This window comes from Ornithorhynchus anatinus, chromosome X2 (assembly GCF_004115215.2).
Source record: "Ornithorhynchus anatinus isolate Pmale09 chromosome X2, mOrnAna1.pri.v4, whole genome shotgun sequence".
Taxonomy (NCBI): Eukaryota; Metazoa; Chordata; class Mammalia; order Monotremata; family Ornithorhynchidae; genus Ornithorhynchus; species Ornithorhynchus anatinus.
In genome coordinates, this window is record NC_041750.1 from 29,577,631 (window position 1) to 29,595,738 (window position 18,108).

The following is an 18,108-nucleotide window of genomic DNA, read 5'->3' on the forward strand; positions in this document are numbered from 1 at the left end:
TCCTAGCAGCTCCTAGATGTACAGATAAGGCAGTGGAAAAGATGCTTGAAGGGGAAAACATAGTTCACCCTACCTACGTTTTCCACATTTTCAAAAATTATACTTTTTGGCAAGGGTAGTGCAGAGAAAAAGGCAATGTAGCCTATGCTTCCAAGCCCCATTAGACTCATCTATTGGCTTAGGAGAACACTTCAAGTTGAGAAATAACAAAATCTTTTTCAAAGTGATTGGTTCAGGGGAGTTCAGAGGGACAGCAGCAAAGTAATGAAACATGGTGTCTCCCAAAGGGAACCGGTTGTTATTCGACATCTCTACATCAAACACAAAGTATCTGTGCTTCTTTTCTCAACCAGCCATCACTTCTGTTATGCCAAATCTCAGTCAGTGAGGTGCCCTTCACTTGGGAACAGAAAATGGGCAAGGAATTCCTTGCATCGTATTTCAGTTTGCCCAGTATTTATAATTATTATTGTTCTATTTATTACGTGCTTTCTATGTATCAAGCACTATTCTAAGCACTGAGATAGATACAAGTTAATCAGGTGGGACACAGTCTCTGTCCCACATGGGCTCACAATATCCTAGCTTTTCTAAACTAAGTGGCTTCAAATTTCCCTTCCTCCCAGGGACATAGAATGAGATTATGGGCCTACTATCCACTGGGGAGATAGAAGAGCAGGTCAAGTCCGAAGGGTTATTGTGAACTGCTGCTGGTCACAGTTCTCCCTCCAGGAAGAGGATTGGAACTGTTCTGGGGATCAGTCCAGCAGAAATTCTCTCTGAATCCCGGCCTGCTAGGTGAACAACACACTCCCTACCAACCAGACAGGGAGGGGCCGTCTCTTGTTGACTGCAGATGACCCATCGAAGCCCTGCTCAGAAAGCCAACTGGGCCCCTTGCCAACTGACCCGGGGGGACCTTGACCAGCTCTGTTCAGAGGAGAGACAGCTTTTACCTACTGGCAATGTCCTAGAGGCAGGAAGAAGTTATTGACTCTTCCAAACTAATGAAAACCATCATCTCTGTCTCTCTCTCTTTCTCTTGCTCTCTCTCTCAAATCAAGCAAGTTGTTTGCACTGTACCTACAGGAGGCAGGGCATTAAGTACTTACAATGGAGCTCGGCAACTAGGGTTTGTCAGCTTGTTGGTTAGTCCTGGGGCTTATTTTTATTTAGCAGCTTAGGCCCAAGATATACGAAGCAGTAGTTATTATATGACTTCTAGAAATGACAGTTATCTCTCTCCAGATTCTCTGGATGATTTGTTAAAGCCCAAGAGGCTGGTACCAACGGCCCTGCCCCGGGCCAGCCTGGACACTACTGGAAGCAGAAGAGGTTCCCGAAATGGAGGGCTGAAGCAAACGGAGACAGAAAATTTAAACCAAATTCACAGTTCAAACCTTTTACTTCCATTATTCAATGACCAACTGACCAGCTTAATAATCACATCAGGTGTGAGTGTCCAGGGGGAAAATAGACATCCCAACTCAATTCAGTTCTTTAGCTGAGAGACTTCATACAGGTAGGCACCCAACGTTTTCACTCCCTGTATGTAGTTATACCTAGGATGGGATAGCGGGAAGGGAGGGGAAAAGAGAAAGAAAAGAGTCACCGGACAGACTGTTTTGGGCATCCCGTCGCGTTTGGATCAGCTCTGTGGAGCCCCAGGGAACACTGGGACCTTCCACGGTAAGGACCAAAGACAGCCCTATTTCCCAGCAGTTGTTAATTCCCTTTTGCATCAACCGAGGCAAAAACTCCCTAAAGCGGGGGAAAGCTGCAAGTAGTTGAATGTGGTAGGGAGTCTTGGACTGAGGGTAGGTGAGTAGGTAGGTAGGTAGGTAGGTAGGTAGGTAGGTAGGTAGGTGTGTAGTTGTGCAATGGGGAGAAACATGCAGAGCTAGAGCTGGGGTCCTTTAGCTTGATCTCTCCAATTGGACTAGTGCACAGTGACTGGAGAGAGACTGGAGGGGAATGAAAGAGGCTCCTCCTGGCCCCAGAGGGTTGATCTGCACTGGCCCAATAAAACCCCTCTAAACTGTAAGCTTCTTGTGGGAAGGGAAGGGATTTTCTTTTAAAGGTATTTGTTAACCACTTACTATATACCCAGGCTGGCGAAATCACAAGCTAATCCAGTCGGACACAGTCCATGTCCCACAAGGGGCTCACGGTCTTTACCCTCAGTTTACAGATGAGGTAACAGGCACAGAGAAGTTAAGTGATTTTCCCAAGGTCACAAAGCAGATAAGTGGCAGAGCAGGGAGTAGAACCGAGATACTTCTGACTCTCAGGCCTATCCGCTAGGCCATGCTGCTTCTTTAACTGCCAACTCTGTTGTACTGTACTCTTTTAGGCGCCTACTACAGTGCTCTGCACACAATAACCATTCAGTTAATACCACTGATTCCTTGATATATATTGTTGGTATTTGTTAGCGCTTACTATGTGAAGAGCACTGTTGTAAGCGCTGATCCCACTTAGACCCCTGTTTCTCTTTCTGCCATCAACTGAAAAACAAGAAGCTTGTCATTAATGCTGCTGAGAAATATTCAAGCACTAATCTATGTCATTTGGATCAGGAGAACAGCATTTTTTCTACTGTGCCACTCCCAACAGTCTGGATCGGTGGTGGTGTCTGGGCATTTCTGAGCAATGGTGATTACCTGCTGTGATCAGCAGATGGTGGGGAGAGAAGCAAGGACCCCAGAGTGAATTATTGGCCCGGGATCCCTTTGCTCGTTCAATTAATAACTAATTTCCCTAGAACAAATCCTCCTGATGATCCAGATGCCCATCAAGGGTCTGCCCAGGGAGGCATCAAAAGAAAGCCAGATTAGCTCGTATTAACCCCAGTCCTTAGAACAGTGCTTGGCACATAGTAAGAGCTTAACAAACACCATTTTTAAAAAAAGTTCTGGAGGGAGTCTGCGTGTCTGGATTCTTAATAATAATAATGTTGGTATTTATTAAGCGCTTACTATGTGCAGAGCACTGTTCTAAGCGCTGGGATATACAGGGTAATCAGGTTGTCCCACGTGAGGCTCACAGTCTTCATCCCCATTTTACAGATGAGGTAACTGAGGCCCAGAGAAGTGAGAACGAACAACAGGAAATTTTCCTAGTAAAGGTCTGGGCAAAGAGCAAGGCATCTAACTGATGGGTCTTGCTCCAGATGGATAAAGCCCAGTGTTTTGTTTTTTTCTTGAATAAAGGTTCTGGGGGAACTTGTTCCCAGTTGGATGGAATCCGGTTGTTTCCCATCTCTCCACCCCCAACTCCCAACTTCTAGAACAATGTTGTGGAAAGACTCGTTCCAGGTGGACAGGGCTATAATTTTTCTGGAGGGGTGTTCTGGATGATTTCCGCCGCCTGGGGCCACCCAAAGCCAGACTCCTTCGCCTCACCTGTTGAGTTTTTCATTCTGCGAGTGAGCCCCATCATCCGCTGCTCCCACGGGCAGCAACATGACGTTCTTGCCGGTAGCCTCCTGGAAGGTGAGCGTTACAGGAATACTGCCTCCTTCCCTCGTCAAGTCGGGCTCCACTCCAAAAACTGGAGAAGAGTAAAGACAGCACCCACAGAGTTTACCCAGTCTCCTGCCGTTCTCCTAAATGTCTTAATCAAGCACCTTCAACTCCCCTGGTACTTTCACCTAAGAAGTCAAGCTTTAGAAATGTGATAAAAGGATTTCCCCTAACATCAGAAAAAGTGCAGCTCTGCAGAGAATTGGGCCTGTCTGACAGTCAATTAGCATGATGGTCTCTACTTTAATAGTGGGGTAGCTGGTGGGTAAAATGATTTCTAGTTGAAAATAAGAGACCTGGGACCCAAATTGGATAAATGCCTTTCCCACGACGAGGTAAGAGTCGGTCCCAGGCTTCCCATCGCTCTGTGAGTGAGTCGGATGGGCCCAGTTGTTGCCCTTGGATTCTCACGTATGGGAATTAGCAGTACAATCCAACATAGCCACCCACCAGATGCCCTATCACCCCTGGAAATACAGCAACAGCAACTAATTCTAGGGGATCGAGGCACACCAGTGGTGAAGCCTCTGCAGGAAGACATACAGAAATATGCTCCTGACTCTTAGGAGGCTAAGACACTGGAACAGGCTATGAATAGAACCAGGCCTATGAGCCTCCTCTTAGGAATTTTTTTTAATCAACATAATTTTATTGTTTAATTCATCTTTGTAGTTGCTTAATTCATAATTTTTAAAGAGTCAGTGTTTCTTGGATAGTTTGGTCATCGTCATCCCACTAGACTGTAAGCTCCTTGAGGTAGGGATCATGTGTCGTAGTCTACCAAGTGCTTAGTACGATGCTGTGCACACCATCAGCACTCAAGAAATACCACTGATTGATTTAGTGGTCTGGAGGCAGAGGGTTGGCCCATTGACCTGGAGGTCACCCATGATTCTGTAAGAGGAATGAGAGCTTGTTATGGAGTCTCCCACCTGTTTTCATGGCTCTTCTGCCAGCCATGTAGTGGGGGTGGTTGAAGTTTGACACCCAGGGCTTGCCACCGTGGCCCAACTTAACTCGGAACTTGTTGGGACTCTTCAGCTCAGCAAACTTCTTTGTCAAGTAATCTTCAACCTTAGCAAAGGAAAACCAGACAAGAAACACTTGTGATTGACAGAGCCTTAGGCCCCCAGGCAACCCCCACCCCCAACCCCTCATCTGCCTGATGCCGTCAGCTGTTTTTCGGGCACCCAGTGGGATGGGTTGAAATGCTATCTGCAAATCCTGTTCGACTCAAACATAGGAAAGATAAAAAGATTTGTTATTTTTAATACAAAACAGCTAGCTCGTAAAGATTAGGAAACCCTTTGCCCACGAACTAATTTTCCCATCTGAGCTGAGTTTACGTATTCATTCCTACCAGTCTTCCTCGGCAGTGGGAAAGTACCACAGGGGAGAGGGAAGTTATGTTAGACAGTAAAAATGACATTTAACTTTTTACCTGATATTTTTTGAAACCTTGCTGTAACTCTAATACCGGAATTAACAGCATCGGTTCAATCGATCATATTTATTATGTGCTTACAAATTCCCAACTCCCTTCTATAGATTTTTGAAAGATAGAGAATTCCTGATGTCTCTTCTTGGAGGAACAGCCCCACCCCTCATTCGTTGAGTCACTCATATTTATTGAGCGCTTGCTATGTGTAGAGCACTCTACTAAGCGTTTGGGAGAGTACGATATAAAAAAGGACATATTCTCTCTTCACAATGAGTTTACAGTCTAGAGGTGGAGACAGACGTTAATATACATAAATAAATTACAGATATATACATAAGTGCTGTGGGCCTGGGAGGGGGAATGAATGAAGGGAGCCATGACTGGGCTCAGGAAACCCCCAAATGAAGTCCCTGGTCATGCCCCTCAACTCTCGGTGGGACGGCCCAAGGCAGGGAGGGGACATCTCAGGATGTCACAGGGTGTGCCCCAGGGTTCCTCCACCCCCCCACCCCCCGATGCCAGCAGAGGCGAGTGGACTAGGGCAGCCCAGTGGGGGAATGTTGGAAACCGCATAAAGATAGAAACGATGTTGCCACTTCTTCAGCAGGTACCATTGGCGGACCTGGCTCGCCAACCAGTAAGGGTGAAGGCATCACCCTCTGTCACGGGCCGAAGGAGTGACTGCCTGCAGCCCTTCTGAATCGGTGTGGTGCAACGGGAGGGATCTCAAATCTTGGCAAGACTGGTGCGCCGAGTATGCCCTCAAATAATGTGGGGCAGCGGGATTGGGGGCAGAGCCATTAGTTTCAACCCATTACTCTTTGGGCTTCCGACCTGCCCCGCCATCCTTGGCCTTTGTGGAAAATGGGTTTCTTTGGGAATGGGCACTATGGATTCTTCTCATCCTTCCCTGCCTTGGGTCAGCAGGGAAGGGACTCTGACTGTTTCCCCTTCCCTGGGTAGGAAGGAGATGAAAAGGTGACACTCTGAGTAGTGGATAGGGTCACCAGTGAGGAGCATAATGATTAGTCAGAGGTCATGGGTTCGAATGCCGACTCTGCCACTTATAATAATGTTGGTATTTGTTAAGCGCTTACTATGTGCAGAGCACTGTTCTAAGCACTGGGGTAGATACAGGGTAATCAGGTTGTCCCACGTGAGGCTCACAGTTAATCCCCATTTTACAGATGAGGTAAGTGAGGCACAGAGAAGTTAAGTGACTTGCCCACAGTCACACAGCTGACAAGTGGCAGAGCCGGGAGTCGAACTCATGACCTCTGACTCCGAAGCCCAGGCTCTTTTCCCCTGAGCCACACTGCTTCCCGTACACTTCTCAGCTGTGTGACTGTGGGCAAGTCACTTAACTTCTCTGTGCCTCAGTTACCCCATCTGTAAAATGGGAATTAACTGTGAGCCTCACGTGGGACAACCTGATGACCCTGTATCTACCCCAGCGCTTAGAACAGTGCTCTGCACATAGTAAGCGCTTAACAAATACCAACATTATTATTATTAGTCCTGAAGGCCTTAACTTCCAGTGACAGCTCCATTCTGACTGTATTCACATTCCACTAGGTCATTTTGATACCTCACTGCTGATCCCTTGATCCACCACCAGTAACTCTTCTGGTGACAGAAGCAAAGAATGCAAGCTTCAACTAAAAAATGCTACTTGAAGGGACCTCCACAGATGTCTCGCTCCCCGTGTGAGGGCTTGTAAGGTTCCACACTCTGAGGTCTCCCTACCAACATACCTGCTGATTAACCACATCCGGGTTCATGTCTGGCACCAGCCTAATGGAGAATTTGCCAATCACTTTCCTGGGAATCACGGTTTTCGCTCCGGAGCCAGAGAAGGCTCCTTCGATTCCATGAAGGGACAGAGAGGGGAATCGCCACCTTTTCATCAAGACGTCTCTCTGTGGGGAAAGAGCAACAGTTACCTGAGTGCGTCCCACATCTTGGGCGCCCTGTGTCCAGGGCGAACAACAATCCGGTGAGCGGCTCCCTTCTGGCAACATCTGAGCCAGGGGAGTGGGGGAATCTGAGCTGGGGGCTTCCTCGACTCTGGGCCGCGGTGGGCAGCCGTGACGGGCAGCCAGCCCGTTCCTGAGCCAGCCCTGCGAAGGCACAGAGAGCGCTTCCAGTTCCGGCTCTGCTGAGATGACACGGGGCCCGTAGGCTTGGCTCGGGGATGTAGGTGGCGTCGTGCTGACCCAAACCTGAATCTCTCAGATTTAAATTCATCTGTACTGAAAATTTCCAGTATCATTATTCTCTTTCTGATTTCCAGCCAAGTCCTGGGAGTTAAAGCAAAGTTAAGAAATAACTTCTACTCAGACATTTTCTGCAAAAACAGTCCCATACTTCCTGAACTGACCCTAGCAGCCCCTAAGCCCTCTCCCTATCTGTGTCCTCTCCTTGGGTGAGAGGGGATATAGTGGAGCAGCTCCTGCCTCTCACATCTGATCCCGGCTGCACCACGTGTCTGCTGTATGACTTTCGGGCAAGTCATTTCACTTCTCTGGGCCTTAGATCCCTCATCTGTAAAATGGGGATTAAGACTGTGAGCTTTATGTGGGACAGGGACTGTGTACAACCCTATTTGCTTGTATCCACTTGAGTTACAGTGCCTGTCATATAGTAAGCACTTTAAATACCATTATCATCATCTCCAAGGTCACAGGGCAGAAATATAGCAGAGCCAGGATTAGAACCTAGGTACTCTGATTCCCAAGCCTGTGTTCTTTTCACTGCACTGTGTGGAAGGGGTGCTGGTTTGTTGATTTTAAAACAGTGCTCTTCCTTCTACCCAACATTAAGTTGCCTTAACCCAAGATATCAGCAGTTGCTAATTCCTGCCGTATCTGTATTGTTTTCCAGATTCTGTCAGTATTTCTGCAAATCTCTGCTTTTGGCCATCACGCCCACCGATAACCCGCCTTCACCGGGCAGGACTCCCAGCCTGATAGACAATTTAGTGAGAGGAAACAAAGTCCCATGTCATCATAGCTCTCCACATCAGCACCTTTGAGCTATGCAGGAGGGTCCTTGCTCCTATGTCCCGCGCATACTCATTCATGTCAAAGTCGATCTGTTCGTAGAGAGAGAGTTCCTCACTGGTGACTGGGGCCACGGCTTCGTTGATGCCCGGGATCAGGATCTTCCCCTTTTTATCCACCAAGCACCCTGGAAGCGCAGACATCTGTCAACATGGAGTGTTGAGAGCAAACCGCTGTACTCACTGGTTGCGCTGCAGGATCCCGAGGTGAATGACCCTCGTTCTTTCGGGTTCACATGGGGAGAAATGATGCCGGGGGAATTCAGGGTCAGTCAGTGAATTCTCTCCACACTTACCCATCAGAGCGATGAGGTCTGTCATGGCCTCGTGCACCGAGCCACCGTACACCCCAGAGTGAAGGTCTTTCTCGCTGCATTCCACCTGGTTGGAAGACAGTTTGGGGTGTGAGAAGCTTAGTCAGAGGAGCCTTGACTGGGAAAGTGCTAGGCTGATATATAGGTGCCCAGGCATCCTTTGTTCCATGGGTCATAGGCCAGGCTTGGGTTGGATCGACCGTCTGATTGACGTGGAATGCCATAGCTTACATTTTTCTGAAACTCCAGCCCAAAGGAAGAAAGTGAGAAATTCCCAAAATGTTAAAAAATTTGCATGTAACTGAAAGTTTCCTTGGACATGCAGGCAAGAGAGATTTCTCCAAGTTGCAGCTTGAACTAATCATTTTCCAACAGCTCTATTTTATTGACTTTACTTCAGTATTGAAAGATTATGATTTGTAAATGCAGTGTGGTGGCCCATGTAGAAGGAATTGCCATAGATCAGATTATTTCCTTTTCCTAAATCCCTACCCTCTGTGACCTCATTTTCTCCAGATGTCTCCCCCCAGGAGAAGAGTGAAAGGGGGGGTGTGCGGAGGGAGAGGGCAGGGTTGAAACCAAACCTCAATGAAAAAGTAGCAGATTCCCCTGAGCCCATAGGTAATGCAAGGTTTCTTCTTGCCCAGCCAGTAATTGTCAGAGATGCAAACATAATCCACGTCTTTGAAGAAAGTGTCCTTCCGAGAGAAGATCAAGTCATCCAGGCCCTCGGAGCCAGACTCCTCCATGCCTTCCAGGCAAAACCTGATATTGACTGGAATTTCCTTAGAAATGGAAACAAGGAAAATGTCTGAGCAGGTATCAAGATTACAAGTCCTTTCTACTCTCTGAGAATTGAATTTTTGTGCAGGTTGTTTCAGAATGAAAATTCCTAGGTACACTCCCATTTGAGAGTGGTTTACGGAATCAGGATCACTGAGCTTTCATCTCGCTTACACTAGGTGAAAAATGACTGAGTCGTTCTAACAGGAGACAATGAATGAACAAGTCCACAGTTGGAAAATCCCCTAGGGTTCAAGTTTTCTTTGCCAACCCCAGGGCATAGAGGGTAGGTAGAAATGTCCCACACCTGGCAAAGTCAAGGTTGCTAAGAACAAGTCCAGTGTTTGGGGTGAAATTCAGGAAGGCTTGTGACAAGAGAATAATAGATTTCTAAGCCTGCAAGTCATACACTATAAAATTATAACTAGTCCATTGATTGATAGTAAAGGGAAATTGTGTGGAAGTCATGGGAATTTTCCTTAAACCACTGTAAGGTTAGTTTGCTATAAGACTTTTCAAATTACCGGGATAAAAACAAAAGTCACTGTGATGCTACTCTTGTAAATGTAACTGTCACTGTGGCAAGAAGAGGCCTGTGTCATACTACTGAATCACTGATCTAGTAACAGCACAAAATACAGTATGACCTGAGACCCGGGTAGCAGAGGAGAGTACGGATCACTTGAAGGGGCAGGACATATAGTGGAGATTGATGCCGGTCTACAGGAAAATTGTGGTTTGTAAAAAATCTCAATTTAGAAATCAAAACAGTATACAGAGTATTTCAGGTGCACTCTCAAGGAGGTTGCGCTGGAGGGAGGAGGAGTTGCAGGCATGGGGAAGGACCTGAGGCGGGAGAGATAAGAATAATAGTAATGATAATTATGGTATTTACTAGGCACTCATTATTTGCCAAGCACTGTTCTAAGAGCTGGGGTAGTTACAAGGTAATCAGTTTGTCCCATGTGGGGCTCACAGTCTTAATCCCCATTTTACAGATGAGGTAACTGAGGCACAGAAAAGTTAAGGTACTTGCCCAAAGTCACACAGCAGTCAAGTGGCAGAGCCGGGAGTAGAACCCACGTCCTCTGACTCCCAAGCCCATTCTCTTAAGGCACAGGGTGAAGTAAATTGGCTTGAGAGAAACAAAGAGGGTGAACTGGGGTGTTGTGATAGCAGAGAAAAAGTACACAAAAGGTAGAGAGCTGATGGAATACCTTCATGTAGATGGACTGTCAGAGGTCTGCTGGACTTGAAAAGGAATGGAGGTTGCCTGGAGGTTTTTGAGGAATAGGGTGGCACGTGTAGAACCCTTTAGAAAAATCATGTGTGCTCGAGAGGACATGCGGGAGGCCGGAACATGAGTGAGGAATGATCAGTTTCGAACCCTTGGAAGATACTTGCCCCATAAACCCATTTACAGCTATTCATTTTCAGAAGTATATCCTCAAACCATCCATGAAAGATGATTTGTGATGGGCAGTATTGAGGAAACAGAGGAAACCAAGTGGTATTCCCTTAATCTCACAGTCAGTAGGTGTCATCCCACCCCCAAGGAAGCCCGGTCCTCTAGGCTGCTTTAGAATTGAGACTGCAGAGTTAGTTGTTTTCCTTCTTGCTGACCTTCTGTGAACCTGATCTTTGAGACTACTAAAAAAACTTGACTTAAACTTTACTCAAAGCTGCAACCTTAAATTCTAGTCAGAGGGCTGAGTCAGCAGGCAATTTTGCTTCCTGGTTTTATGAAGAACCAAGTGATCTGGAGAAGAACTCTGCTACCACAGGCCATCTGTAGATCTTTATTATTCTAGATAAGAGGCCACCCACAGGCCGCCCTTCTCCAAGTTACCCTGGTGGGGACTTACCTGCTTGGTTTGCTGAAAAGCCTCCAGGGCATTCAGCCAGGCAAGCACTGGGCCCTTGTCATCAGTCGACCCTCTCCCGTACAGCTTTCCTGCAAGAGACAGCAGCACATTCTGAGGAGTAACAGCTCTAAGGTACAGATGCGCTTCTCCTAGCACCCAGCGAACTCCCTTGCCACCTCAGCTGGGGTTATTCTCAGCTCAGAGCCTGGGAATTCATTCATTCATTCAATAGTATTTATTGAGCGCTTACTATGTGCAGAGCACTGTACTAAGCGCTTGGGATGAACAAGTCGGCAACAGATAGAGACAGTCCCTGCCGTTTGACGGGCTTACGGTCTAATCGGGGGAGACGGACAGACAAGAACAATGGCAATAAACAGCGTCAAGGGGAAGAACATCTCGTAAAAACAATGGCAACTAAATAGAATCAAGGCGATGTACAATTCATTAACAAAATAAATAGGGTAACGAAAATATATACAGTTGAGCGGACGAGTACAGTGCTGTGGGGATGGGAAGGGAGAGGTGGAGGAGCAGAGGGAAAAGGGGAAAATGAGGCTTTAGCTGCGGAGAGGTAAAGGGGGGATGGCAGAGGGAGTAGAGGGGGAAGAGGAGCTCAGTCTGGGAACGCCTCTTGGAGGAGGTGATTTTTAAGGAGGGTTAAATGGGAATGCTGTCCAGATAACCACAGATAGTCCCGTGATGGCTACAGGGACCCTGGGCCTATGGGTCAGGGGCTCTGATTAAGGATCCTGCAGGGTGAAGATCAAGCCAAGGCTCTGTGTCAGTACTGGCTTTTTGAATAACTTCAAAACTGACTCTCCCCTCCAACTTTGGGGTCCAAGGTGATGCTTGTTGTTTTTGTTTCAGCAGGGGACAGCGTGGATGGAATCGAAGCCGAGAAAATGCTCTCCCGCAGCTTGAGCTTTAGGCCCGGCAAAGTCACGCTAATCGCTCAGAGCACCCTGGGATGATAGCCTAGATATTGTTCCCCTTAGTTTGGGGGCTATACAGGGAAGAGGGAGAGAGTAGAAGACCATTGCGTGAGCACCTCCAACTGGTCCATGTGTCCACTGGACCAGTCCAGGCCCTCTGTGGCTCAGAGGTCTCAAAGGCCCTCCTGCTCCAATGAGAAGGAATGAAAATCAAAATCACAGGTAGAGTCCAACGACTGCAGCCTTTCTCCTTCAGATGAATGAGGCAGGAAACTAGCGGTCATATTCTTCTTCCCTACCAGCCAGAGTGGGAAGAGGTGGGGAGGTTGTGGGCCAGGGTTAATAGAAATCCTACATTTGTTTTCTAATTTTATCTGCCAGCCTTTAGTATTTTATTGTTGTCTTTATGGAACTCGCCTCATATTGCAGCACCGTGTCACCTCTCATGAACTTTGAACAACTGGAGTGGTGCCCGAGGCCTTAACCTCCAACAGCTGCCTCTGAATTGGGTGGCCCTAGACTCTCACCCGATTTTGTCTCGTATCCATCCCAAGACTTATTATGGTGCTCAAAGAAAGTGCTTAATAAGTACCATTAAAACAAACAAACAATAAACCTTGAGCCTTTGGGGAGAGTCTGACTTCAAAAATTGGACCCCAAACTTCCCAGGGTCATTGGGAGGCAGGACAGACCACCATTTGGCATTTAGCCATCAGTCCAGTTTGCCAGTTTCCAGAGATGAGGAGCTAGAACCAGGCTCGGTACTGGGCCCTGGGAGCTAGACCTGTTACAGCCAGGCTCTCAGAAAAACTGGAGCCCAGGGAAAGCCAGGTGCATATCTGATATGGCACTGATGATAACCCTGCCGGGTCTGTGTATAATGATAATAATGATGATTATAGTATTCATTAAGTGCTTATTATATGCCAAGTACTGTCTTAAACGCTGGGGTAGATACTACAAGGTAATCAGATCGGTCATGGTGCCTGTCCCACATGGGGGTCACAGTCTGAGTAGGAGTGAGAACAGGTATTTTATCCCCATTTTACAGATGAGGAAACTGAGGTACAGAGCAGTTAAGTGACTTGCTCAGGATCCCACAGCAGACAAGTGGTGAAACCAGGATAGAACTCGGGGCCTCTGGTTCCCAGGCCCGTGCTCTTCCTACTAGGCCATGCTGCAGTCATTATCAGGGGCTGCGATTTTGAACTTGGGTTTAAGTCTGCCCTTATGTGGCTCTCTTTGTGTGAGGTAGGGGAGGTTTCCTGATTTGCCTAGAAAAATACTAAGGAAGCATTTTCCTTACAGGTAAATGTAATGAAAACAGAAATTTCTTTTTTGGATGTTCCACACTTGGGCTTAGTAGTAATCATAATAATAACAGCAATATTTGTTAAGCACTAACTATGGTGCCAAACACTACTAAGTACAGGGGTAGATATAAGATAATCAGGTCAGATTCAGTTCCTGTCCCAGTGGAGCTCACAGTTGAAGAGGGAGGGAGAACAGGTATTGAGTCCCCATTTAACAGATGAGGAAACTGAGGCACAAAGAAGGGACTCACCCTAGGTCACACAGCAAGCAAGCGGAGGAGCTAGAATTAGGACTGAAGTCCTCTGGTTCCCAGACCCGTATTCTTTCCACAGGGCCACGCTGCTGCTTACCATCTCTTTCCTCCAGGGTGAAGGGATCGCTGTCCCAGCCATCCTCCAGAGCTGCTGGCTGTACGTCCAAGTGTCCATAAACACACACGGTTTTCTTTTGGGGATCAGAGCCCAGGATGCCAAGTAGGATTGGAGGAAGCGAAATCTGGGAGCCATCGGGAAGCTAAGGGCCAAAGAGCACACCAAGGCTATTTGGGTGTTTAGTACTTCCCTGGATTTAAAGCTACAAAAATGTTACTGTGCTTTATTGAGAATCTAGTCAGCTGAGCTAGAAGCTGGAGTCAGTCTTTCCTTGTCCAGGTGACAAACTGCATCTTCTCAGCTGCTGAATTTCACTGTGACTGAAGCCCAAAGTTCCAGTGGCAATCGGAAATAGGAACTAGAATACAGTTCCGGGCAATTCCAAAGTTAGGTCCTGAAGTACTTAGCTTCTGCACTGTGTGACTGATTCAAATCAAGGCAGCAAAGAATTGCAGAGATTTCAAAGAGTCTGAGACAACAGGGGCGGGAGCTCTGATGAGAGAGGGGGGAGATTGCCAGCCTAAGGAAGCTTGGTTGGGAAGGAGAAAAAGGGGGAGGGCAGGGAGAGAGATAATGAGCAGAGCTGGTGAGAGACCCAGACAAGATTCTACCCAACTCTCCCACCCAGCCACCAGCCTGTCTGTCTGCCTGTCTCCTTCCCCTCCACAAAACTCCCCAAAGCTGACTCTCTTCTCAGCCCCTTGGCTACTCCTCGATCGCTCAGAAATAACTGACACGTGCACTTTTGAATGAGTCCTAACCGACATCCATGCTGAGTTCAGAGAATAGATCAATACAGTAGATAGCAAGTTTTGACATTGCCCCTTCGAAGCCTTTGTACTTACAGGTCTGGATAACCATGAAGTGCTTTTGGGCCAGTGCATGATAATTCAGGGCAAAGCTCACAGACCTGCCCAAAATAGCCTGCTCATCAATTTTCACCACGATCCCATAAAGAAAGCAGGTTGTGAGTATATTTGAGGGAACAGAAAGCAGCAAATTAGTTTCCAGCCTGGACAGAACCTCAGTCTCCACCTAAGCCTTAGCTCTCTTCATCATTCCACATGGATCCTGGACTTGGTTCTACTTTCCAACTAATAATGGTGGTATTTGCTAAGTGTTTACTATGTGCTCAGCACGGTGCTAAGCTTTGAGGTAGATACAGTTAATCAGATGAGAGACTCAGTCCCATGGGGCTCTCCGACATAGCTCACCAGCTAAAGAGCAGGGAGATGGCAGTCAGCTCATCGGACTCGATGGACCTGGGTGCGAATCTGAGACACCCAATGAGGAGTTAAAGAACAAGAAATGGTCTCTCGTTCATTGGAAAAAAGTGATCACAAAGAATATTGAAAAATAACTGATCATTTGAAATTTAACATTAAAGATTTTTCCTCTAGGAAGAATTTAGTGATAGAGTGATTATTGAATTATTTTCTAAAGACTTTTCAGCCTTACTACAGTGCTGAGTACCTTTTGAAGAACTAGGAAGCAGCGTGGCCTAGTGGATAGAACACGGCCCTAGGAGTCAGAAGGGCCTGGGTTCTAATCCCAGCCCTACCACTTGTCTGCACTGTGACCTTGGGCAAGTCATTTCACTTCTCTGGGCCTCTCGGTTATCTCATCTGTAAAATGTAAAATCTGTAAAACTGTGAGCCCCATGTGGGTCTTGGATTGTGTCCAAACTGATTAGCTTGTATCAACCCCTAGGAAACCACTGTTCCTAGCCCAATTTGAAGCCAGACTTGTTTTAGGCACAAGTCATTCATTCTTAAGCAGCTGCCGGGATTCTCTCCACCTCAAGAGAGTGACCCTGACCCTTCCAGAATCTCCATGGGCCAAAATAACTGACCAGTGTGTCTGAGCAGTCCACTCCCAGCCTTTGCCATCTGCCTGCAGGAGGGAAGAGAGAAGACCTGGCTTCTCGCTCCAAACCCTCAAAAACAAGCTCAACAAGGCTCTGTCCAGCTGGTTTCTGTTGGGGTCTGAGGGTCCAAGCTCGTACCGTTTGTTTCCCGATGTCCACCAGCTCGAACGTGCCGCCCAGTCGCTCTATGTCGGCAGCAGCCACTTCCATCATCCTTCTGATCTCCCCTCTCTTCTCCGGCCAGGCCGACACGCTCTGGATTGCCACCCATTCTGCGAGTCTCTGTTTGCCAAGGGACAGCTAGTGAGTCTATCTGTGTGCCATTTGGGGGAGGCTTCTTCCACCTCCACCTGCCTACAGACTTCAAGCGTAAACAAGCCATTAGGGTTTGTCTCATTCATAAACTTTCAGAGGCTCAGTGGAGCACATCACATGGCAATGAGAGGAAAAAAAGAACCTCACTTGTATGCTTGTACAACAGAAAAAGCTGTATTCATTCATTCATTCAATAGTATTTATTGAGCGCTTACTATGTGCAGAGCACTGTACTAAGCGCTTGGAGTGAACAAGTCAGCAACAGATAGAGACGGTCCCTGCCATTTGACGGGCTTACAGTCTAATCGGGGGAGACGGACAGACGAGAACAATGGCAATAAATAGAGTCAAGGGGAAGAACATCCTGTAAAAACAATGGCAACTAAATAGAATCAAGGCAATGTACACTTCATTAACAAAATAAATGGGGTAATGAAAATATATACAGTTGAGCAGACGAGTACAGTGCTGAGGGGATGGGAAGGGAGAGGGGGAAGAGCAGAGGGAAATGGGGGAAAAGAGGGTTAAGCTGCGGAGAGGTGAAGGGGGGGTGGTAGAGGGAGTAGAGGGAGAAGAGGAGCTCAGTCTGGGAAGGCCTCTTGGAGGAGGTGAGTTTTAAGTAGGGTTTTGAAGAGGGGAAGAGAATCAGTTTGGCGGAGGTGAGGAGGGAGGGCATTCCAGGACCGCGGGAGGACGTGGCCCAGGGGTCAACGGCGGGATAGGTGAGACCGAGGGACGGTGAGGAGGTGGGCGGCAGAGGAGCGGAGCATGCGGGGTGGGCAGTAGAAAGAGAGAAGGGAGGAGAGGTAGGAAGGGGCAAGGTGATGTAGAACCTTGAAGCCTAGAGTGAGGAGTTGCATTCTAGCAGTTTCAGTAGTACATCTATATCTTCCACTCTTACACTGTCATCTTTGGAGGGCATCACCTGAAATTTGCACCTCTCCCTCAGATCTCAAAATTAGTTTTTTCTAAAAGAAAACAGACTCACTTTCTCTTCCAGTAAACACTGACTAATCATTGTCCATCATGAAAACTCTGTGAACATAAATGAAAAACAGCTAAGTGAATCTGCAACTGGATCACATTCACTTCAAAGAGCTCCAGTGGCTCAAAGATTGGGAAAATTAAAAGATCAAATGAAATTGATAGCAGCCCTCATTGTTATGGCTCTTAATCAGTCATAAATCATGAGGCATATACAGTTTTGAAAATGCAGTTAACCAATTGCAGGCACCATGTTCACTAGGTGGAATGATACGTGGTTCCTCAATTAAATGGGCAAGGTAAGGAAGTCTTCCGAAAACACTTTTGGAACTGTTGCTCCTGTGATAGGATTGAAACGAATTGAATTGTCTACTTAGCCTTAATTAAATGGAGTCTCTCCCTACCTTTACGTAAAGATCCTGGTGGCTGTCGATATGTTTGAAGACACTAGTGAGGGTTGACATTTTCCGATCAGTTCAGTGCTCTTGGAAAGTCTACAGGAGACCAGGAGAGCAAGAGTCAGAGAGGAGTAGGAGGCAGTCAGAACTGTAAATGGGTTGGAGTTCAGCCGGTCAAGCAATTTAAAGAGATTGACTTCCTCCTGTAATCCCAGTGTCTCCGCCCTCCTAGGGAAAGATTGCAACACCCTGAAGTCACGAGAGATGGGGGAATGATCACAGCACCGCAAAAGAAACGTTCGCAGATGCCAAGGTGAGGTTCTCAGGAAAGAGAAAGAAAGGACAGGAAAACAGCAACTTTTAAGTTTAATTCACAAAAATAAAAATTCCCTGAAAAGCGTTGGGAGGGACCTGGGGCTAAAAGGAGGGGTTGAGTCTAGGCGTGGGATGAAAAGGCTACAGGGTGAAGTTTAGCACTTTTTTCAAAGCATTTTGCCTCGTCTCCACCCTTGCTCATCCACTCACACTCCCTTCTGCAAGCCCCTCGCTCTTAGCATCCCGGCAAGGAGTGCTCTGCGGGAGTCGTCGGTCCCAGGACTGGCAACTAATGGTCCCCTAGGGTCATCTGTTTCTGAGGAAACTGCAGGTATCACGGTCTCCAAGGCAAAGAGATTTCCTGTCTGCCTGGAGTTGGGCAGAACTTCTCGGGAGAGAGGACTGCCACCGCCATGGGGCAACCACAGCAATGAAGCAGTGTGGCTTAGTGGTAGACCATGGGCCTGGGAGTCAGAAGGACCTGGGTTCTAATCCCGGCTGTGAAATGTCTGCTATGTGACTTTGGGCAAGTCACTTAACTTCTTTATGCCTCACCTCATCCGTAGAATGAGGATAAGATGTTAGCCCCATGTGGGACAGGGACTGTGTCCAACCTGATTA

At 47.3% G+C, this 18,108-nt stretch overlaps 1 protein-coding gene across 1 annotated transcript; it reads right to left on the reverse strand.

Moving 5' to 3' along the window:
* Positions 1-1,386: 1,386 nt before the first annotated feature.
* Positions 1,387-17,321, reverse strand: LOC100076934 (cytosolic non-specific dipeptidase). Its single transcript, XM_001507274.5, has 11 exons — positions 17,179-17,321; positions 15,614-15,757; positions 13,588-13,750; positions 10,989-11,077; positions 8,925-9,125; positions 8,323-8,407; positions 7,994-8,154; positions 6,720-6,884; positions 4,457-4,598; positions 3,405-3,552; positions 1,387-1,562 (listed from the first exon to the last, which is right to left on the reverse strand). Exons 1-11 carry the CDS (start codon positions 17,236-17,238, stop codon positions 1,493-1,495), a joined length of 1,428 nt encoding a protein of 475 aa, XP_001507324.1. The 5' UTR covers positions 17,239-17,321; the 3' UTR covers positions 1,387-1,492.
* Between the last annotated feature and the right edge of the window lie 787 nt (positions 17,322-18,108).

Excerpts from the sequence above, each read along its gene's own strand:
- LOC100076934 (XM_001507274.5), bottom strand. The coding sequence starts at position 17,238 with ATGTCAACCCTCACTAGTGTCTTCAAACATATCGACAGCCACCAGGAT. Across the intron at positions 8,155-8,322 it reads AGACCTCATCGCTCTGATGG|GGTGCTTGGTGGATAAAAAG; the intron begins GTAAGTGTGGAG and ends CTGCGCTTCCAG. Across the intron at positions 4,599-6,719 it reads CGGATGTGGTTAATCAGCAG|GTTGAAGATTACTTGACAAA; the intron begins GTATGTTGGTAG and ends TCCTTTGCTAAG.